General features: G+C 37.0%; 1 protein-coding gene across 7 annotated transcripts in view; it reads left to right on the top strand.

Moving 5' to 3' along the window:
- LOC149549193 (plant cysteine oxidase 4-like) overlaps positions 1-25116 on the top strand; it is a 220238-nt gene that overhangs the window by 87102 nt on the left and 108020 nt on the right. For all 7 annotated transcript variants that reach the window (XM_089792607.1, XM_089792610.1, XM_089792608.1 and 4 more), the window contains 2 exons: positions 21610-21773; positions 22497-22644. In XM_089792607.1, the coding sequence (XP_089648733.1) occupies positions 21610-21773; positions 22497-22644 (312 nt within the window). The remainder of the gene's footprint in view (positions 1-21609; positions 21774-22496; positions 22645-25116) is intronic.

Genomic DNA, 25116 nt, shown 5'->3' with positions numbered 1-25116 from the left:
AGTCAGTGACTTTGGACTCTGAAGCAAACTAAAAATAGAGAATTGTGATTGTAAAAAGATAAACAAATACAAATGTCAAGTACAATATTAAATTAGTCGACATCTTCCTCTTCCCCTTCCCAATAGCTCTGGTAAAAACTATGGGAGTGAGAGGGGGTCGAGCCCTAGCACTCCACTGTGGTTGTGGTTGTGGTTGTGGTTGTAGTTGTGTCTCGATATGCATCCTAGATGTCGGTGGTGTTGGTGCTAGTGGTGACTCCTCATTATCTATATCCTCACTCTTAGTGTCCTAAGTGTCCTCACTCTCACTACCCTCCTCTTGAATGTCATCCAATCTCGGTGCAAAACCACCCTCTTTCGAATTGGTATTTTCTTGAAAAATCTCTTCGAATCCACTTCAAATCTACTTGCTATCAATCTTGAAGGCTTCCAATGACAATTTCTCTCCACCAAACCCTTCTCTCCTCCAAAGGATGTAAGTTTTAAAATGGGCCACTAAATGGTATCTCGCTTGGCTACCCTTGAGATTTTTTCAACTTCTCGGGAGAAGTATATTGTCAAAAAAGTCTGAACATAGCCGACAGGATTAGTCGAAAGGTTGCATGATGGTTGAGTCACCCCTTCCGGAGATAAATGTACATCGTCCAAATTGAACTATGATTCACCATTGTACTTGTGATTGTATACTCCGCTTATATGAATAAAGTTCTATCATGTTCTGTGTCATATTCTAGTCTCTTAATTCAATAACTATCTGTTTATGCTATACGGTAAACATTGGGCGCCGTTGCCAGGGACAATTCTAAATGGAGAGGACTGAAAAAGTCTAATATTCAGGAAGACCATTGGTGCTACCTGATGAACCTGGTTAAGAGTAGGCTCACGGGATCGAGCCGCGCGTATAATATCTCCTTTTCGCAGGTAGCAATGGTGAATGAGATCATGATCGGGAGGGTGTATGACTGGGCCTCATTATTGGCGGAACACATGTATGAGTTCATGACTCTACACCACAAGACATTTTACATGCCCCATTATGCTATTGGATTATTCCTTGATATGACAACACAAATGATTTCCCTTAACAGGTTGGAGGTCAAGCTTGGCCCACTCGCTTTAGGTGAACCCCCGATGATGCAGTGGAAGCATTTAGACACACCAGGCAGGCAGAAGGCCATAGTTGGGCATAAGCGACCTAGGCAGGAGTTGGATGTAGGCTTGAAACATGGGAATACAGATAGTAGCCGATAGGAGACATCATCTGATGATAGTGAGACAAACGAAGAGGAAGAAGATATGGAGGATGACGAACAAGTTGAAGTCATTACCGTGACACCACTACTATTCTACAGCCCACCCTCTCAGCTACATCTCATTTGGCCCCTTTAGGTACGCATATTCTAGGTTTTGGACAGTTTGGGCAACCCGTAGTTATGACTCCTATCACAGTAGCAACTGCTCCACCAGTACCTGCAGAGATCCCAACCATTCTAGAGGCAGTGGCCACATTATAGACAGGGTCTCCCCTATCACCACCTATAGCCATACCGGACGAGGTGATGGAGTTACCAGTGCAAAAGGTACCTGAGAGTTCATGGGCATCTTTGGTTTGATTGGAGGTAGTTGGTTCAAATGGTGTGGTTACTATAGATGCTATGTTATTGGCTACTTGTGAGGGTATGAGTACAATGCAAGACTTGAGTGAGTAGGACTTGCGTGCATACTTGAGTCGAACGTTTAGTATCAGATCGGTAGCACCGACATCTCGTATTCTCTTGCCTACAAGAGAAGTATCCCAAGAGATGGATCTGATGACCCTGGAGGAGGAAAGTCACCCCACAGATGCAATTGAGCTACCACCTGCACCTCCGCCAGACAATATTGCTGAGAGGATTATAGAGGTAGTGGAGGCAATGATGGGCACATAGGAGCAACCTATGTCAGGCCCATTCACGGCCATAGGGGAGGATGTCGAAGTATACTGGGCTAATATGGCGACTCGAGGTTGGCAAGTAATGATTTCCGCGCAGACACGCATTAGAGATAGTGGTGTAGGAGTTGGAGTAGGTTCTATCCTTCATGCAAGTTGGTAGCCTAGCTGCCTTTTCTGTATGCTTCGAGGCACGAGGGTGGTTGAACACGGAGACTCTGGGGATGAGGCAGAAGTTGACTGCTATGTAGCTTGTAGTAGAGAGATGAGTTGAGAACTTGATGCAGGAGATAGTATAGGTGTATCGAGATGCATATTGTATCTTAAGGCTCTAAGATTCAATTTGGACAATGTACATATATCTTCTGGAGGGGTGACTCAATCGTTACGCAACCTTTGGATACTAACTAATCTCATTGGCTCTGTTTAGACTTTGCTAACATCATCCCCCTGAAAAGAAAATTCGTCTCTGTACAACAAAATAGAGACAACTAAACAACTAAGTACATCAAAATAAGACTAAGAAGAAGAAGGGTGTGTCCCTGGTGGAGCGAGTGTAGTAGCCATCCTCTGTGCCCGTAACTTGTTCAATTGTGCCTGCAACTTGTGCACTTGCTGGGTTTGGGTGTTCAAATCCGCCTTAGCCTGCATTTGAATCTCTAAGGCTCTCTTCATCATCTCAGCTATGTTGCGAAGCTCCACCTCTTTTGTATCTGACTCCATTTGTAGCCGACAGTTGGCTTGCTTTGCCTCCTTCAATTGAGATACGAATGTTACCTTCTTTGATTCCCTCTCAACAATGAGTGACGCTTGCTCTGTCTCCCAAGCTGATTGCTACGTAGCCGAACTAGCACCCACAACCACTAATCTAGTAGCTGTCTCCTCCCAAGCCCTCTCTATTGCTACCTGATATGTCTAGTTCTTCTGTAGAACATAGTATGCATCCCGATATACCTGTTCTATCTTCTGCATTAGGTTCTCAACTCGGCTCTCTACTATAGGCTCCGTAGCAATTCACTCCTGCCTCATCTCCAAAGTCTCCATGTTTGGCCAACCTCGTGCTTCGAAGCATACTAAAAAGGCAGCTGGGCAACCAACTCGCATGAAGGATAGAACTTGCTCCAACTCTTGCACCACCGTCTCTAGTGCACATGTCTATGTGGAAATCACTGCTTGGCGACCTCGAGTCCCCATGTCAGCCAAGTATGCCTCGACATCTTCCCTTATGGCCGTGAATGGGCTTGATGTGGGCTGCTCTTGTGTGCCCTTCGGTGCCTCCACTACCTTTAACATCCTCTCAACAGTGTTGTCCGACGGAGGTGGAGGTGGTAGCTCAACTGCATCAGTGGGGTGACTCTCCTCCTCCAGGGCTATTGGATCCATCTCTTAAGATACTTCTCTTATAGGCGAGAGAATACTAGATGCCGACACTACTGGTTTGATGCTAAACCTCCAACTCAAGTACGTACTCATGTCCTGCTCACTCATGTCTTGCACTGTACTCATACACTCACTGGTAGCCAATAATGTAGTATCTATAGTGACCACAATATCTGAAACCAACTACCTCTAGTCGAACTTGATGTGCCCTCAAACTCTCACGTACCTCCTGCGCTGGTAACTCCATCACCTCGTCTAGCATGGATGTAGTTGGTGATAGGGGAGACCCTGTCTGTAATGTAGCGACTACCTCTAGAATGATTGGGATCTTTGTGGGTACTGGCAAAGCTGCTGCTACTGCAACAAAGTCATAACTACAGGTTGACCAAATTGTCCAAAACCCTGAATATGCATACCTACAAGGGCCAAATGAGATGTAGCTGAGAGGCCAGGCCGTGGGAATAGCAATGGTGTCATGGTAATGACTTCAACCTATTCGTCATCTTCCATATCCTCTTCCTCTTCATATGTCTCACTATCGTTAGATGGTGTCTCGTGTCGATTGCTATTTGTACTCCCATGTTTCGAGCTTGCATCCAACTGGTGCCTAGGTTGCTTCTGCCAAACTGTGGCGTTCTACCCATCTGGTGTGTCAAAATGCTTCCATTGCATGATCGGGGGCTCACCTGGAGTGAGTGGGCCAAGCTTGACCTCCAACCTGTCAAGGGGAATCATCCATGTTGTCGCATCAAGGAATATTGGAATAGCATAATGGGGCATGTAAATGTGCTGTATTGTAGCATCATGAACTCATACATGCGTTTCGCTAGTAATGCGGCGTAGTCATACACCCTCTCGGTCATGATCCCATTCATTGTAGCTACCTGTGGGAAGGAGATATTAGACGCACAGTTCAATCCCGTGAGCCTACTCTTAACCAGGTCCATGAGGCAGCGCCAATGTCCTTCTTGAATATTAGACTTTTTTTGTCGTCTCCCTTTAGAAGTCTATGTCAATGAAGAGATCCATAGAGATTCAGATGCAGGCTATGGCAGATCTGAACAGCCAAACCCAGTAGGTGCACGAGTTGTAGGTACAATCGAAGGAGTTACGAGCATAGAGTACAGCTACTACACCCACTCCACGAGGAAAGCACCCTTCTTCTTTTTAGTGTTATTTTGCTGTACTTAGTTGTTTGGTTGTCTATATTTTGTTGTCCAGAGACGACTTTTCTTTTGGGGGGGATGATGTTGTCTGTAAAGTCTAAACACAACCGACGGGATTACTTAGTGTCTGAATGGTTGCGTGACGATTGAGTCACCCCTTCGGGAGATGTATTTACATTGTCTGAATTGAACTATGAATCATCATTGTACTCATGATTGTATACTCTACTTATATGAATAAAGTGCTATCTTGTTCTGTGTCATATTCTAGTCTCTTAATGCAATAACTATCCATTTACCCTGTACAATAAACAAAGTATGCCACTTCTCGGCCCAGATTTTGACGTGAAAACTATGTATTTTCTCACCACTCCAAACTTCTCGCAAAGAATTTGATATATCGACCACTTATTGGAGCTATTTTGAAGAATTATTTAACTTATATTCCCATGAATGATGAAAGAAAAAGGAATTTTGACACAAAATGTGAAGTATTGCATATATGTAGGTTTTATTGTGAAAAAAAAGATCTATAATCTTTATTCAGATTATTTCAAGAGAAGTTGTATTTGTTGAAGTATTCTATGAAAGATCTTTAGAAGAAAGGAAAAGAAAATAGAAGTCTCTTTTGAATAAAGAAAAGGAAAATAAAAGTTAATGCACGGTCTGGGTTCAAGAAAAAAGAGCTGAATGTTCAAGATCCATATCAAGTTCAAATTGTTACATGAAGTAAGATGGTAATTCTATCTCATCTTCCATATATAATTTTAGATCTTGATTTTGAAAGAATATTGACAAGAAGTCAAATTAGGGATGGTGAATTGGTTAATTATACATTTTATTCAAATATTGAGATGGAATTTATTGAGTTTGAAAAGAGAGATGAAACAAAGATCAAATCAATGAAAGAAGAGATTAATGCTATTGAAAGAAATAGACTTCGGGACCTTGTAGAGCTACCAAGAGACATAGAGTGATAGGAAATAATTAGGTTTACAAAACAAAGAACAAGAGTATTGTACTTTGAAAGATACAAAGCTAAGTTGGTTGAAAAAGAAGACAATCAAAGGTATTATTTAGATTAAGAATAGACCAATGTAATTGTTGCTAGGGATGACACTATACTATTAATATTGTCAATAGTAATACAAGATGGATGAAAACTACAATTAGATGTGAAGAGTGCATTAATGAATGGATACGTTGAAGATGAATTATATTTCCATCCTCCACAAGAATTTTAAGGTGGCAAAGAATAATATATTTATAAGTTAAGCATATTATGGTTTGAAACAAGCAACAAGAATATGGTTTTAACCTTTGAAGAATTGATATCTAGTTTTTGGCAAATGGATATGTGAGAAGCAAGGTTGAGCTTACACTGTATTTCAAGAAGGCAGTGAAACCAAATATGTATATGTATGTTGATTACTCCTCTTTAGATTAACCTCATTGATAGATCATCCAATTTCCAGGAGCTTTTGCAACACGTTTGGTCTTTTTTTGATTATGAAGGCTTCAAAAATCAAGCAAAGAACGGACTGTGAAGGCTTCAAAAATCAAGCAAAGACTCGACAGAAAGCAAAACAAAAATGACTTGACGAAGGCCTTCAGTAAAACAATTTGATATTCGAATTGAAATGAATTGATTGATCAACACTAAGCAATTGAATATCAAATTCAAGCTTAGAGAAACACAAAACTAGCTTGAAAAAGTTTCGTGCTGTTACCAACATTTTGTGGTGACAAAATGCAGGACAATAGTTGGCTCTGTCTGGGGAATGTTACTTGTTTGTTCTTGGAAACAAAGAGTGACATAGAATCCAGTTCTCTAAGTGCCTTTATCCACTCCATTGGGCAATAGAGTCAGGCGACAAAAGAAAACAAAAGCTAAGCTAAAGACTCAAAAACCAAAACTGTGTACAAGGGGTACTTATCTGATAATTATTGGAAGTAATGTTTTAGATGTTGTCCACTATAAGGCAGTGGCATTGGTGTTCCATCATGGTGTACGAGCCAGAAACTGTTTTCACCCGCAATCTGATGAATTGTGGAAGGACCTTGCCAAAGAGAATCAAATTTTCCATGCATTCCTTTTCGTTCTCGCTTCGTGTCCTAGAGTAGGACAAGATCACCAATTTGAAATTCTCTATATTTGGCCTTCTTATCAAACATAACTTTCACTTGTTGCTGATGATTAGTAAGCGTATCAACCACTTCTTTTCTTTGTTTCTCCAACTGCTGAAGAAACATAATTTTGTTATCCAGTGCATCTGAATAAGTTTCATCTTCAATAGCACATACCAACTTGAGAGTGGGAAGCTCTAAAGTTATTGGAATTTCAACATTGACCCCATATAACAATTGAGAGGGTGACATTCCAATTGCTCGCTTCGGAGGGATCCGATCTGCCCACAAAGCGTGAAACAAAGCTTTGTGCCAAGTTCACTGATTTGAATCAATCAACTTCTTTATAATGTTCACCAGATTTTTGTTGCTTGATTCCGCTTGACCATTACCTTGAGGGTAATAATCAGATGCATGTGCCAAGGTAACTCCATGATTGAAACAAAATTCAGTAACCTCCTTAGAAGAAAAAGCAGCTGCATTTTTTGCGACAATCTTATTCAGAACACCAAAACGTGAGATGATGTTCTGCTTCAAGAAGTCACAAATAATCTCTGATGTAGAGCCTTTCACCGGGATTGCTTCGACCCATTTGGTGAAGTAATCCGTTGCTGCTAGTATGTAAGTATGACCTTTGCTGGAAGGTGGATTAATTGTACCAATGAAATCAATTCCCCATTGTTGAAATGACTCATCAATTACTACTGGTTTTAATGGAAGAGCAGCAAGTTTCTGCTTACCAACAAACTGTTGACATAACTCACATTTCCTTACCCATTGGTATACATCTTGAAAAAGCGTGGGCCAATAATATTGTGCTTTCAAAATCTTATGAGTAGTGACAGGTGCTGAGAAATGTCCACCACATGCTTGATTGTGAAAAGAATCCAAAAGTCGGACTTGCTGACTTTTATCAACACACCTTAAAAATGTTCCATCCAATGCTCGCTTGAAGAGACCATTTTCCCAAAGAACAAAACTAGAAGCTTTCAACTTGAGAGTCCTTTTCTCTTTGTATGTTGAATGAGGAGGACATTTGCTCTAACTTAAATAATAAGCCATGTAAGAGAACTAATCATCTGTTGTACTAACAAACAATACAGTAGGAAGTGAGGAGGAATTCTCATCTTCCACTTGTAATGGTTCATTTTCACCCATAAGCTGACAAAGTCCCTTACCACGAACTAACTTGGTAGGGCGTATCTCCATATCATACTCTTGAATCTTAGCAATCCAAATCCCTCTTTTTGTACCAAAATCTTGCTGAGTTAGGATAGTCTTGACTGTAGTATTTGGAGCTAGAGAAATGATATGAGAATTCAAAATATAGAATCTAAAATGCTTCACTGCCTTGACAACAGCATAATCATGTTCCTCCATTTGGCAATATTTCAACTCATGAGCTTTCAGAGGACAACTCATAAATGAAATAGGTGATTCAACACTTCCATTATTTTTTTGCATCAGAATAGCAGAAAGGGTATGCTTTGAAGCATAACTATACATAATAAAGCTTTTAGAGTAATTAGGACATACCAACACAGGAGCATGTGCTATAGCGTCCTCGATTTCTGCAAATGCTTTCTTTCTTGATTCTAATGGAAAGCAGTCTTGCCTTTCATCATCTCAACAATGTGACGAGTAAGTTCAGCAAAGTCTGGCACAAATCTTCTGAGAAAATTCAACTTTCTGAAGAAAGAATGAACTGCTGTCTTACTTGATGGTAGAGATAGATTTTGAATTGCTATCACCCTCTCAGGATCAATCTTAATGCCTTCCTTTGACACAATGTGTCCTAGGAGTTTTCCCTCCATCAAACCAAAAACGGACTTCTTGGTATTCAAAGACACGCCATGTTGCCTACACCTTTCCAAAACTTGTCGTAAATGTAAGAAATGATCTTGACGTTTCTTGGAATAAACAGTCAAGTCATCTAAGTACACAACAATATTATCATTGATTAAACCATCAAAAGAAAGATCCATTACTCTTTGAAAAGTCACTCCAGCATTAATAAGGCCAAAAGGCATCTGCCTATATGCAAAAGTACCCCATGGGGTAGTAAATGCTGTCTTATATTGATCATCTTCGCGGACCTCAATTTGATTATATCCAGAAAAGCCGTCAAGCATAGACAACATCTCAGAACCAGTGACAGCTTGCAATACTTGATCCATGACAGGCAATGGATAATTATCTTTAAGAGATGCTTGATTAAGATTGCGGAAATCCACACATGCGAATCTTGCCATTCTTCTTTCTAACAGGAACAATATTGGCTACCCAAGATGAATGATGAATAGGAAAAGTGATACCTACTTCAAGCATCTTCTGAATTTCAGCCAGGATAGTACCTGAAATCTTAGGATTGTATTGCCTCTGCTTTTGATGGAAAGGAGTTGCACCAAATTTCAAAGGAATATCATGCTGTACTTCTTTAGGATGGAAAGATTTCAGATCTTCATAAAAATAAGCTAGGACATCTCTATATTCACGAAGAAGAGCAATGAACTTTTCTTTTTCTTCCTTTGTACACCAATTTCCAGTGTTCACCAGCTTTGGGTGTTCATCTGTTCCAATGTTATGTTTCTCATAATGTTCCATGGACTTGGTTCTTTCCTTTTGTTGTTCTTTGATATATCTATCATCTTTATCAAACAATTTTTCCAAAAAAACCAAACCTTTAGGAATCTTGTTTCCTTTGAGTTGAATAACTTCATGACCGGTTTCTGGATCTACTTCAGAGAGCACTTCATTGGGATCACACTCACCTCCTTCAGAATACATTTCATTAAAACATTCTTTTGTTTCAAAAAAATTGATAATCTGATTATCATCATTGAATACTTACCAATGTTCACAATTATCCGGAATACTTGGTCGGTAGACGAACTGTATTTCGTAGATGTTATCTTCAAAATCCTGATGTGGGAGTAGAAGAGTAGCTGAAACTGCAAGCGTATCAGCTCTATCATTCAATTCTCTAGGGATGATTGAAATGTTGAAGGCATCAAAAAGCTTGATGTAATCCCAAGCTAAATCACGATAGTGTCTTAGTCGGTCATTTCTGGCTTGATATTGACCCTTAATTTGATACACTACCAATTCGGCATCACCTTTAACATGCAGGTTTTGAATTCCTCTAGCCTGCGCCATGTTTAATCCCAATATCAAGGCTTCATATTCAGCCGTGTTGTTGGTGATAGGAAACTGAATTTATACGAAAAAGGAAAGAATTCACCATCAGGAGAAATAAAAACAACTCCAGCACCGAATCCCATGGAAGCACAACTTCCATCAAATTCCATAACCCAAACAATAGTAGAACTACTTGTGTTGGCACCAGAATCATTTAGAATAATTCTTCCTTCAAGAGAATCAGTAGAATCACTCTCAGAATGCATTTCTTCATTCTTAAAACAATCCATAGGATCATCTTTAAGAATAGTTTTTTCATTAGGAATAACATCTTCCTCTATGGCATCAGCAAATCTCTTAGTATTTGATAACAGTGAAGATCTTTCAGAATCCGTCCAGTCTTTGGCAAATTCAGATATTTCATTGGCAAGTAGATAATAATTTTCCATCCCTGCTAATTCAAAGAGAATTTGAGCATGTGGATCATTGGATTTGACTACCACATACTTTGTTTCTCTTTTAGGATATAATTTCTGTATAACACCTTTAACAGGTATTCTAGCTTCAATCATATCCATGTTAAGTTCTCCTCCTACATCCTTATAGAAATTGCGACCAAGTAACATACCATAAGAAGCTGGTACATCAGCAACTAAGATCGTCATTTTGATCATTTTGTCTGGGAAGGACGCAAAGGCAAACTGAACATCTCTGATTTTCCCTTTCAGAGGCACTTGTTTGTTGTCTACAGAATAACAGCTACCAAAAGACTTAGTTAAGGTCAAACCTAAGGCATTTGCAACCTTGGCAGGCATGACATTATCAGAGGCACCTGAATCTATGACATAGTTACTTAACTTAAAAGCATTGATCAAAAGAGAAAGATAAAAAGGCTCAATCTTCCCTGGAATGGAGGATGGAATGGCCACTAAGTTATTTGGCATATTCTTGACTTCAGGAACAACCAAATGGGTCTGAGTAGGCTGGGATTCTTTGACAAATTTGTTGTCTATCTAGCTGATTTGGATAAGCTTGTAGGTATTCTACCTCTAACATTTGAATTTTGGTCTTCTTAGCATGATCTATGATATCAAAAGCTTGAAAGGAATTTGCTAAGGAAGAATTAAAATTTTCAGCCTTAGATTTAGACATACTAGGCTTTAAAACAGTAGATGCAGGAATAGTTTGATCAACACTTACTTGATTTTTAACTAGATCATTAGGTAGACTAGGCAATGGTGTCCCCCTCTTTGCAATAGTAACAGGCATCTGAGGAACATCCAATTTCTTTTCAGCCTCTTCTTGTTGTTGAGCCAGCTTAGTTTGTGAATGTGTCATCATTGCATAAACTTGTGCAAAATCAATTTCATGCTCTTCTTCAACATTCTATTACATATAACCAATAGTAGAGTCGCCAACTGCTTGAGAATCATCATGATACAGAGCAGCATTATCCTCGGAAGGATATTCATCTTGATTGTGATTTAGTGGATCAGCTTCAAAGTAACCATTAGCTGTGTTGCTTGGTGGTGCTTCGAGTGCAAGCCTCTCCGGAGGAGGAGGAAGCTTATTTTGATTCTTATTTGCAGCATTAGGATAAGGTTGCTTTGGAATATCCTTATATGGTGCTGCATATGAACCTTGAGATATCTGTTTCTTGAGAACAAGAAGTTCATTTGCCAGCTTTTGAACCAGTGGATCAGATGTACCCAACGAAGAGGATTCCGAGGAGAAATTATTCTTGAGTCGGCTAGCATCTTTGTGAATCTTTCCCGCAAGAATTAGATCATCTTCAATCTCAGTTGCCAAAGATTGTGCGAGAGCCAATGTTACAAGGGCAGCCCTTCGAAGTAAAAAGCTAACTTTAGGAAGTTGAGTGTTGATGAAGAAACACTTCAAATTCGCGGCAGTGGGTTGAGAAGCAGTAGGAATTCTATTAGCTAATTTATTGAACTTAGCAATAAATTCCTGCATTCCATCATTTGCCTCCTTCATTTGAGTAAGCTGTGCTAGGAAAGCATGCTCATCTTCTCCAGGCTTGAATCTTTCCAAGAACTTAGTATGCAGAGATGCTCAATCAGTGATGGAATTAGGTTCTAAATTATAGAATCAATCAGCTGCTATACCTTGTAAAGTCTCAATAAAGAGTTTTATAGATATATCTTCATGGTCAACACCAAAGACTCCTACAGCAATGTAGAAGGCTATAATGTGCTCATCAGGATGTTGCTTACTGTCTCCATAGAATTTGGGAAAATTCTTTTGAGAACCTTGAGGTAATGCATGCAATGGTGCTGCAAGATTTAATGGACTGAAAGCTGCTCCCCACGGACTAGCAGCCATAGAGATAATTGGAAGGTTAGTAGTAGCTAGTTGTAATTGTGCAACAAATAACAAGGGTTTGAGGAAAATCTGGGAATTTTCACTGGGCAAAGATGACTTCTTTTTAGGAGGAGGATAACTTGTAGTACGGGAGAGAGAGGGAATAGTAGTGAGTAAATCAAAACGAGCCTGTTGAGCCCAAAATGATCTGGTAGAGCTTGAAAAACTTTCTCCCTTCTTCCTCCTGGAATACACGTACTCAAAACTTGCCAGTGTGATAACTAGTAATGCCAATCAGAATAAGGAACTAAACTTCAAACGAAAGCTTGAGGCTTCCTAATGCGTTCGTTTTCCCCAGTAGAGTCACCAAAAAACTTTTGGGTGGATATTTTAAAACCGACAGTTTTGGGTAAAAATTCAGTTCCGAAATAGGATGACCAACCACAGCGTGTGAGACAGTCTCTCCTACGTTAAAGGGAAGGCTCCCCCTTCTTGTAAACAGGGTGTTACTAATATCTTTTCTTTTTAACTTTCAAAAAAGGATCCACTTACTGGTAGAACAAATAATGGGCAAAGTAAATCTCTAACTACACTTCTATCAAGAGTTGGAAACAGTGATACCGATAAATCTTCACTAATTCAAAGGCTAGCTCAAAATGTACCAGTTTGGCTCTAAGTCCGGTCGTACTTCTATATGGTAAAAGTTTTACAATTAGGGCACAAAGACTCTTAAAAGTAAGAACAATCTAACTATTTTGCGAATTAAGACAAAAATACAAGCTACAGACAGCTTCTAGCAATGGATTTTCAGAATTGTTCTTAGTCAAAGCTCGGGCTTCAATTTTTTCTTAACTCTTTTCAATTCAATCCACTAGAACAATTACCAATAAAACAAGATGATGCATCAAAGACAACTTGGATGAATCATAGACAAAGCTTACAATTCACTCAAATTACAATTTCTCTTAATCAAAGTTAAGTTTCAAATGCTCCTTTGTATTCACTTTCTCTCAAAATAGTGTTTTACACAAAGTTATGCTGGCACAATTTCTCTAGAGTTTTCTTGCATAAAGATAATGATCATTTTACAATATGAGGGGGCATTCCTTTATATAGGCAAAGAAGTTGAGAAAAAGGGGGAGGAAAAAGTGGGAGCAACTCAACCAACTTTGACCAAGTCTAACTACAGAAACTAAAAGGTTACATGCAACTGCACATGCAACTTGCATTACATCTTTTGCTCGCATCACATGCAATTACACTTTTTCATGTAATGCATTCTAAACAACTATGAAATAGAAACTATACAAGAATCTTAGAGATTGCTTCTTAATGCCTTGAATTTCACAATGACGTCACACATTGTGGGAAGATCAGCAATCTCCATAGTCTTTGATATGGCTTCAATTCTTTCTGCATTTTCATATGCTAATTGCACAGCTTTGGAATTTGCTGTTGTATTATCTAACAAGTGTTTTGTCAAGGATTTGTACAAAACAAACTTGTTCATTGTGTGCGAACCAAAATCTTCGGAATCTAGATCGGCATTGATCCTGATTGTATATTCTGAATTCACTCTCTCTGCTGCCAAAAGATTACCAAGATTATTAGTAACACGGCATCCCAATTTCTCCAAATCACAAGTAAGGCTTGTTTCAACTGCTTGACAATCTTCAAGAGCCACTTGCAATTTTGTGATCAATTTTCTTAATGTCTCTTCCTTGTAACCAATGAGACCTTGAAATTTGAAGAACATTTCATATGACGGAAGAACGTCACATGAGACCATAGCATTTAGATCAAATTTTATCATATCATCCCAATCCTCAAGGATTTCCTTCAAGTTATCTGCTTCTTGAGTCAAAGAAGAAATTAAGCTTAGTTCCATTTTGTTCATCTCTTTGACATGCCTTAGAACTGCAAGTGTTTCTGTGATAGCTCGAACTCCTTTAATAATGATTTCCTGTATCGAAGACTTAGTAGCTTCAATCAACCTTCTCCCTTTAGATGTTTGTGATGTAACAATAATATTTTGAAAAGATTGCTTTTGGATGACCTCATTCAAATGAGTTATTTCCTGTTTCAACTGATTCTTTTTTTCCCAAAGCTCATGATTGCTTTTTGATACATTTGTCAATGCATCTTGAGCATCTTATAAACAACTCAAACGAGATTGCTTTCTAACATCAACCTTAGTAAACTTGTAGTCAGAACGGGTAAACTCTTCAACAGTTTTATCTACTAATGGCTCAACAACCTCAACATATTTGGTTTTGTCGGAATCAACCAATATTCTGGAAACAATCTTATCTTTCAAAGATTTAGATTTAGTCTTCTTCATAGGAAGATTGTTCGGAGGAACAACCACTTTCCTTCTCTTTGTTGTTATTCTACTCAACCATGCAAGCAGGCTGAAACTTTCATCTGTAGAAGCAGGCACAGTGGAGACCATTGGCATTGATCCAGATTGTATATCTGTAGTGACTGAGCATGATTCAGTCTGTACCACTGAAGGCATAGGAACATGTTGAGAAGACTCTATCATGAAGAGTTCAAATCCTATCAAAGATGTATCAAGTTGGGAAACTTGACCACTGGTAAGAGTTGGAAAATCTTCAAACACATTTGCTAAGTGTTCATATTGTTCATGTGCAGGAACATGAGGAGCAACTGATGAAATAGGAAGAGCCATGGTGTTAACCTCCGAGATTGGAATGGAATGAGTGAAAACAGTAAAAAATGAATCTACATCATCATCAACCGCATGCAAAAATGGCTCTTCATGTAGAGAAGACGTGCAGGCTCGTGTAGGCTTTGGAGGAGATGTGATCCTAATTTCTCCTTCTTCATCTGAATCTTCTTTCTCGGATTCTATTTCCAACTCTTCTTCTGATTCTACTGTTGATTCTTGAATTGGTTCAGGAACTTGAGATGATTTTGTTCCTTTTCTGCTCTTTAATTTGAATTTGAGGGTATTCTTAGCATTTGAAGATGAGGCACCATCTTTCCCTATAATTTCCAATTGTGATTTCCTACCAGGAGGACCAAAACTTCCACAATCCAGGCCCATCTTAGGATTTACTCTTTTAAGGCCTTTACTTTTCAACCATTTGTTAGTGTTTACTAGGATAGATTGAAATTTGTCCATGATAGATGTACCTTCCTTTCGTTGCCATTGAATAGGGAAAGGACACTTCTTATCAAAACCGGCTTGATGAAATTCTGGATCAAGGATGTCGCCATCATCTTCAACTTGAAAATTTGGAGGGATTTCCAACATATTAAGATCGATTATTTGTTGCAAGGTTAACTTGCAATAATCCATCTTCATAATGTCAAGTTCTATTCTCATGTCAATCCAAATATCTTCAATGCGATGAACATGAGTATAAGCCCTTTTTATCTGAGAATTCATCTCTCGATAGTCAAAATCAAATCTAGCCTTGAACTTCTTCAATGTAATCAACTGGAACTCTAATTCCATATTCTTTGCTTTAGGCATAGAAATAATTGAATAGTTGCCAATAGATAAAGGCCTAGCTGAGGTAATGCCAAATCCGGGTCTATGTGAAGTATGCTGATCATTCTGCACTTCCATGAGTTGTCTTGCTAACTCCATTAGAATGATTTGATTTGTAGCATACCTAGGTAAGGTATACGACTCTCCTTTGAAATATCCAATTCTCAAGTATGTGAAAGTGGGAAATTGAAGAAAAATGTAGCCGTACTGGTTTACCTTTTCCCATGCTACATCAGATACTCTTTTGATAGACAACTGTTTGTTGAACAAACACCTGTAATGTCCAAAGAAGGCATCTTGGACTCTTCTGTAATGAAATTTACTATTAGCCAAAGTGATTTGATCAGAGTATTTCCAAATAGGTACTTGGAGACGATCTCCTTTTGGTAGAAAGACCTGAAAGTGATCCCATGGCAGCAGCAATGTAAACTAGATAAGAATTCATGTAAAAAGGTACTGATGTTCCTACATTGCATATCTGTTGGCATAGCGCAGTACTGATAAGCTCTCCCCAAAAGATGTGTTCTTTGTTCTCTATGATTTGAAACATAAATTTGTACATCCATGGCTCAAAATTGGAAGAATCCTTAAGACCACAGATCTTGCTAAGAAGGATGATGAGATCCTTGTATTCCTATTTAAAATTTGACCGATGAAGAGTCTTTGGCCACCTGGAAAAATTGCTTCTTTTGTTGTCTAACCAGTAAAGGTTGACATACTTCTGATAGTTGTTTTTTTGTTCATTCCAACAAGCCAATGATGATTCTTTGGTCAAATCAGCACATTTTGATTTGTGAGGAACTTTGAAGATTTGTTCAATAAATTTAGGGTCAAGGCTAATGATAACTTTGCCGTCAACATCTTTGATAGTCCTTGTTTTAGGAGTGAACCGCCGAGCGCATTTATAAACAAAATCAGGTTCTATAGCCGCTATGGGAAACGTAGAAACCAAACGGATGTTGCTTCTTCTAATACATTTCATTTCATGAGTATTTAGAGTTTCAGTCCTTTGTAGAAAATCAGCCATGTCTACATGACCAATCTTTGTGTCCAACACATTGTCCAAGATAGATGTAACTAAAGAAGGAGATGCGTGAGCCAATTCCTTATCATATTGATATTTCATTTTGCCCTTGGATTTGGATGGTGAGGACATATCTTGTGCTTGTGCTGCAACACAAAAATCCTAAAACACAAATACATCATCAGAAGGAATTTTCATGCAAGTGAATATCGAAGCAGCAGTGAAGATTCGAAAAGGAGTGACTTTTGAAGAGAAAAGTGAAATGGAATGAACGGAAAATGGAATGAAATGATATGGAAATGCAAATATGGAAAATGAAATGAAATGGAATGGAATGAAAATGTGCAAAGGTGAAACGCATGGGAATGCATGCAAAGTGAAAGTTGCTGATTTCAAAAATGACTTAATGTTTTCAAAGCTTTATTTTATGAAACATGCGTATATGTAAATGCAACATGTAACGGAAGGTGGAAGGTGAAATGAGATGTAAGTGCGAATGAAAGGTACACTTTACGTGTATATGCGGATGGATAGCATGTAAAGTATGTAATGAGGTGGAAACATGTACTTATTCATGTAAGCGCGAATGCATATGAGAAGATGAAAATGAAAAATAGAGGTGAGATAATGAGTTATATAGTCACTTTTGGAGGAAGGAATAAGTCAAAGTACACGGAAAGTGAAAATGACATCCTTTTGTCTTTTCAAAATATGACTTTTGATCAAAATCAGACCTTTTGGATGCAATTACACGTACGACATTTCGTGTAATCGTGTTGTGCGAATGGAAGTGAACAATGAAATGGATGAAAATGGAAATGGAAAATGGGATTACATGCATGTGCGGATGGCGAATGAGTTGAAAAAAATGTAATTGCATTTGTCGGATGAGATGTGGGATGAAATGACATGGAAATGGAATGTGAAAAATGATAATGCTTTTGCATGTAATGAAGGAAAAACAAGTTTTTGGGAAAAAACTTGCAACTTCTCCAAATGGAGAAAAACCGATAAACAAGCACACAAAACCAAAATAAAAGAAAAACCATACTTTTGAAAACAACTCAAAACATGCCAAGATGCAATGCACTTCAAAGATAAAATTTGAATTTGGAACTTGGGGAAGAACCAAAAACATCAAAATGAAAAAAAACTTCATATTTAAAGGAAAAATGCACATTCTAAGGCAAAGATTTTTACAAATGGCATCCATTCAACGATTTAATGCATAAAATCAACAAAGAAAAACATGAATTAAAATGCAAGAAAGAAGAGGTCCACTTACATGAAGAATAAGTGCCAAAAATGAAAGAAAAAGATGCTCTTTGTTTGAAATATTTTTCAAAAATGGTGAGAACTTTTCAAATCTTGTAAATTCCAATGATGAAGGGCAGCAAACAAGGAGATTATTGTGCAAGATGCCAAAACGTGCCCTAGATCCTCTCCCTTTTCCAACGTTTTGAAGATTTCAAGCTCTTGGGACATTTTTGCAAAAACGTGTTCCTCCAAGCAAAAACGTGTTTCTCTAAACAAATCGATTTGGTGTATTAACACCAAAATGATGATCACAATGTGATATAATCAGCAAATAAGGTAAAAACGATTTGATTCCAAGAAAAAGCGTGATCCAAATTTGAAGATTTATGGAGTTTTTTGCAAACTCGTGCCCTAGATTGGGAGATTTAAACATGTTTTTGGGCTCAATAAATTGATTTTTTATGGGGGCAAAATGATCACCAATCCAAAACACCTTGAATGCAAGTGATTTCATTCAAATCCATGGAAAAAACTCTCTAGTTATGATCAAAATTGGAGTTCTTTGGAGCAAGAACATATTTTCTTCACAAAATAGGACATTTTCATGTTCATTACATATTTTAAAACATGTTAGAAGGCAAAATCGGACCTTTTGGAGTCACTTACATGTTTTAAAAACATGTCTCACCTTTTTGATGCAAAAGCGCAAAAACTCAACTTTTCATGTCATTGCATCAAAAAGGTCCACTTTTACAAGTATTTGATCTAATGGCATGAAAGGTATCCTCAAAATGAGTTTTAATATGCAATAACATGAAAAGTTTCCACTTTTCATAGTTTTTTACATGCATTAGCACATAAAAAGTCCACTTTGAGGCATTTACATTATGTATTTCACTTAATTTTATAAAAATGTCATCCATATGGGTCAAAAATAACATTTATGCATCATATTAATCAATATAATACGTAAACATTATATTAAAGTAACATTTATACAAATATTTGATTTAAAAATAAAAAATTTAAAAAGTAACTATATAGATCTATAGTCACTTTAAGTGAAAAATTAAAAAGTAACTCAACTTAAATTTATAACATAAAGTGCACTATAGTCACTTTAAGTTATAAATTTAAATGAAAAGTAACTTAAATGTTATATTTAAAAAAAAGTGAATGTCAAAATGAAAATATAACATTATTTTTTAAAAATTCATGCTGTTGCACCTAAAATGTCCACTTTTGAGGCACTAAAATGACCATATCTCTTGATTGACAACTCCGATTGACCTCTAGGTTAGACCAAATCAAAAAGGAAATCGAAAGGCATGACATGAGCGAATCCAAAGGACTAAAACAAGCAAACGAGAACTCAAAAGCAAAGAACGAACTGTGAAGGCTTAAAAAATCAAGCAAAGGCTCGATAGAAAGCAAAACAAAAACAATTTGACGAAGGCCTTTAGTAAAACAATTTGATATTCAAATTGAAATGAATTGATTGATCAATACTAAGCAATTGAATATCAAATTCAAGCTTAGAGAAACGCGAAACTAGCTTGAAAAAGTTTTGTGCTGTTACCAACATTTTGTGGTGACAAAATGCAGAATAACAAACATTACTATCATTTGAAATTTGTGAGATGATATGGATTGCTGTTCATTAGAGTTGGAAACGATTCTCCCTTATTTCTTTTGTTCTGACTTGTCTTTGCATATCCTTTTATTTGCTTGATTCTATTCTATATTACCAATACTTGCAATCAGTAAATGAAATCTCCCTTTTATCCATAAGATGGTTTGGTTTTATACCATTATCAATGGCATTCAAATTGAATCTTAAAATAAATTTAAGAATTTATTACTGATTATCAATTCTCAATCGGTTCCTTCCCTCAAAGACACATATGCTCTATCATTGAATCGATATTTCTTTCTGAAAACTGATATCATTTGAATCTTATGCTACTATTTCCACAGTGGAAACAAAAATAAAATATTTTCATTATCTACATATTAAAATCTGCATCTCTAAGCCTGATGAACAATCTCTTGAATAACATTAAATCATACACAATCGAATCAAAACCGATTTGACAACTTGTAACCAATATTTGATGAATCCAATAAAGAACCATCGAAGATGAAATCAATAACAAGCCAATGTAAATAGATTCAAGTCAGGGCAGCTAACATACACCATTAATTAATGATTAAACAGAACTATTCAAACATTCTCATCAATGACAACTTTATTATGTGATTCTGTAAATTACAAACATTAAATCTGCATACCATACTTGTATATATATTGATCAGTATATTATTATTGTCTTCGATGTTAATCTGTATCTTGTATGATTGTCATGGTTTCATCACAAGGACCTCACAACCTCCGCTATAATACATACAACAATCTGAAACAATATCCAATGTCTTCTCCTTTTCTATCATCTGATCTTCCTCCCAATCTGGCTCTGATACCATGTTGAGGATCATAGATCAGATGTGGTATGATAGAAAGGGCTACTACTAATGATAGTATTGTAGTATATGTTTTCCAACTGCAGCCTCCCTTTATATTTATAAAAGAGTGAGAGAATAGACATGTCCCTTCATGAAACATGTCTGATCATTATCATAATTGAACTCTTATATATATATATATTTTTGATGTGATTTATCTGAGTAAAGGTACAAAATATCAACAAAAGCTACTTGGGCTGCCTTTTAGTTATGGTTTGAATGGTGTCTAGTTTGACTTGTTACAATTTTTTAAATTTTGTCTTGCTAATCTTTTACACATATTATGGTTAAATGAACATCAACATGAAGCCAACACAATCATGAGGTTAATTCAAGCTCCTTTCAAGCAACTAGTTTAGAAACTGCCAATGGAGCAGCAAGATAATCTTTTACACATATTATGGTTAAATGAACATCAACATGAAGCCGACACAATCATGAGGTTAATTCAAGCTCCTTTCAAGCAACTAGTTTAGAAACTGCCAATGGAGCACCAAGAATCATGAAATAAAAATCTACTTATTTAGAAACCACTTCCTCACTAGAAGCCAACTATGCAAGTCCATGAGCCACAACTAAGAATTTCAAACTAGATGCCTCTTGGGATTTGAACTTTCATTCCACAATGGGAACTCAATGCTTTAACCAATTAGGTTCAACTTTTGTGACTTGGTTGCAAAATTTTGCCAGACGGTAGCATTAGTACCCACAATGAAAAGAAAAATTGACCATAACAAAGATTTCGCCATACCCTTCTATTCTGAACCAACAAAATTAAAAATTGCCATTTTCAATTGGCCTCAATTAAATCTAGCTGGTTAAGAATTTTATTTGCCTGCTTCGATTTTCAAATTTTGAAACTTTGGGTTAAGAAAAACTACAAAAATTAAAAGTGAAAGTTCAGGTTGTTTTCTCCTGTCTTTGTTCTGTTCTTGGTAGATTGTTAAAAATTCTCAAATATCCAGTTTTTATTGCAAACAGAAATGAATTCTTTATTGATGTTATTGAGATAGTCTTTGTCAATGCTTCAAACTGTGATAGATACTGACAAACAGTAGCTACTGTTTTCAGTGAATTCATTTTGGTCTTAACACAATTTAAAATAATTTGACGGTAGTCCAAACCTAAATAATATTGCATGCTTTGATTGTTAATGTTATAAGCATCTGTGCCATTGATTCAAAGTAATTGATTTGCAATTTTGTATATTTGAAAATTTCAGGTACTATCAAGCCTTCTGATGTTGGACTAGAAGAGGGGGCACTTGTAGCACAACGATGGAATGGTTCTTCAAATGGAGTTAATGGAAGGAGGGGGCGCAATGGAGCCCTCAAATACTCGTCTCCAATAACTTACCTTCATATACATGAGTGTGAAAACTTTTCAGTAAGTTGTTTATCCTTGGTGTAAATTTTCTTTTAAGACCCTGTTCACGACTTTGAATGTCTTTTTAATTTTGAGATGATGAATTGGGAATCTGTGAATGCATTCTAAATGTTGATTCTAGTATATTTAAATATGCTTAAACTAGTGGCACTGCCCCTCTATGCCCTCTTCTCTTGCCATTTATGGGTATCTTCCAAAAAAGCTTTTATTCACGGGCACTCACTCGGTGTTTTTTGGATGATCTAAAACCAAAAGGGCCTTTCCTGGCAGAATGATTTTTTTGTTTTTTTTTAACTGGACCTCATTATGCCTCTCCACAACTAATAAGCAATATGGTGATTTTTAACAAAGGGAATAAAACAAAAATGATAAAGAAGCAGATGCCTGTACACAACATAACATAGATGTAGATTAAAATGTTTGTTGTGACATGTCACTGGTTTCTGATCTAGACGCTAAGAAGTAAAACAAAAGGTAAGATTTTTCAATTTTTGTGGCCAGAGCTTTCCTATTCCTGCTGTTTTAGTTTGTTAAAACATAATATGTGACTTGTCCTACATAAAATAAGAGCTGTTCTTTATAAAAGTAAGTGTTCACCTTTTACCTTAAACAGTTTTTAATATATGAGAAAAATCCATTAACAAACCTGCAAATTATCTTCTAATTGTTCTCATGCTGCTAGTCCGGTGGGAGCACTTACACATTTGATTGTATAATGTGCAGATTGGAATTTTTTGTATGCCTGTTTCATCTGTCATACCCCTCCACAATCACCCTGGCATGACTGTGCTGAGCAAACTTCTTTATGGCTCGATGCATGCCAAAGCTTATGATTGGATTGATCCATCTGAGGTTTCAGATTCATCAAAAGGTGATCCTTTTGTTATCTCCAAAGGTCCAAACAGATTTAGTGTGTTGTTTTTTTGTGTTCTGAGTGCTTTATCATTCTCTTTCATGCTAATTTAAAAATCCTATTGACTATCGATATATTTTCTTGGCTAGTAGTTATTTTGTACTTTGTGTTTGGCTTCTGTAACTTAGATTGTGCTATCCACATAATTTACTACATTCTTAGTTATTACGATCCCTAGATTTACCCTCTGGGGAGCTAGTTTCAAATATAATATTTAAGCTGTCTATCCTCTGTCTTTCACAGTATGTTTAGCACTTCGTTACTAGTGGTTATTTGAACAGTGCAGTATCGTAGACTGGTTTTGTCTTTCTTACACAATCTTAATATCTTTCTTTCTAAAGGTGAATTTTGTCAAAATAATGCACGAAGGTGGGTTTTAGCAAAATGGAGATAATGTGTACCTGAAACTAAATAATAGCTGCATTCTTAAGATCATATTATTCACCTACAAACAATGCTTATCCAAGTGGAACTATTTGTCTGTGATAAAGTTGATTTTCCCAGGGTTCAGTAATGGTTATTATGATCTGCAACGATGACAGAACAGCAAGTTGAAGTGAAATAATATGTATGGATTGCAGCTGACAGATGCCATGTTTAATGCATGACACTAAAATGTTAAAAAACACAACACGGTTAAAAGAACGCAAAATAATTCTGACACACTTGATTGTAGTACATCAAAATCTTTAGCCGAGGAAATCTCAAAACTTAAAAAAGGGGGAATAGAAAACAATGAAAAAATCTAATTTTTGGTTATTTGATTCTTATTCGATGCATGGATCTTTTGGTTCACTCAGATTTTGCATAGGCAATTTGACTCTTGAGTCATAAATAGAAAGTTCGTATCAATAAATGCTTTTAGCCTCTACCAATGGCATGTTTTGTTGAAGATAGCATCCGGAGGACAAACTAGAAGTTATTGAGAAGGATTCCTTCCTAGCTAAGAGGGAGTATTAATGTTATTGTAGCTATGGTTGAATTCCTTCGAACCCACATAGATAGCATAAAGTTTGTGATATTATTATACTTATATTGATAATATAATTATTATATTGATAATATAATTATTATATTGATAATATAATTATAATATTATTATTGTGAGATGATATAATTATATTATTATGTGATATTATAATTATATTACAATTACAAACAATATAATTATATTGTAATTATAGTATGTACCGTCCTAAAATAGACGCACTTCATTTTGAGACTTTTAGTCCTCCTTAGCATAGTTTCAGTCTCTTTTTCTCCTCTCTCCTTCCATCTTATCCTTCTTCATCATCTCTTGCCTTTTGACATGGTCTTCTAGGTGTCACTTATGCTACCCTTTCGATCATATCTCTTGATCAACCTGTTATCTTCCAGTTTCACCTTCACCTCCTTCTGGGCCTTTCTGAGGCCCTCTTGTTCCCTTCCCTGGGATTAGGTCAACCTAGGTCGACCTAGTCCAGCTCTAGGTCAACCTAGTCTTGGTCTAGGTTGAACTAAGTTGACCTAGTCCCCGATGGTTTTGGGGTTCAATGCTCGAAAGGCCTCGAGTTTGCCAATTATTTAATTTTATTCCTCAGTTGGTCTGAGTTGTTTTCCTCCTCGAAAACTAGTATATAAGGAGGCTTGGGGGCTTCATTATCATTTCTCATATTCTCAAGTTATCTCATCTCATCTCCACAAGCTAAGGAATCCTTAAGCAAGCAATCGAGGCGTTCTTCCCCAGGAAAGCATCTTCAAGCATTCAAGTCTAGGCATCTCCTTGCATCAAGCTTCTTCTTCAAGTGGTAGTGGAGTTTGGTTCTAAGTAGAAGATCTATCCTTCCAATCCATTCAAGCTCTTCTATTTTTCATCCACATTTCCTTACATGAGGTTTTGGCTTCTTTGATTTCCTCTTTGGTTTCATTAAGTCAAGGTGGTAGTGGAGTTTGGCTCTAAGTAGAAGATCTATCCTTCCAATCCATTCAAGCTCTTCTATTTTTCATCCACATTTCCTTACATGAGGTTTTGGCTTCTTTGATTTCCTCTTTGGTTTCATTAAGTCAAGGCTATTACATTTACATACTTGATCACATATCGGATGTAATTGCATCTTCGAAGGTAATTGTATCTTTCATTTGATATTATTTAGATCTACTACATGCAAGCATTTCCTTTATCAATTATATTTCATCTATGGTTAATTCCTTAACCTAGTGCTTGACCAAGGCAAGCCCTCATCCAACCCAACAATACAAACCCCTTATTTTCTGTATAAGAATAGGATAGCAAAATTTCCCATACAAATCTGGAAATAACTCCTCGGAAGCTTTCTGGAGAATTTGGTTAGATTTCGTTACAATGTCATCAGACTACGTCAACTCGTGGAAAGACGTCCTTTCTCAGGTTGACCTAGTCCTTTCTGCTTTCTTGACGAACAATTTCAAGGT

The sequence above is a fragment of the Cupressus sempervirens genome, chromosome 7, assembly GCF_028749045.1.
Source record: "Cupressus sempervirens isolate cs-2001-9-10 chromosome 7, ASM2874904v1, whole genome shotgun sequence".
Taxonomy (NCBI): domain Eukaryota; kingdom Viridiplantae; phylum Streptophyta; class Pinopsida; order Cupressales; family Cupressaceae; genus Cupressus; species Cupressus sempervirens.
The sequence above is the reverse complement of the archived record's forward strand: the minus strand, read 5'-3'. Positions and strand labels throughout refer to the sequence as shown.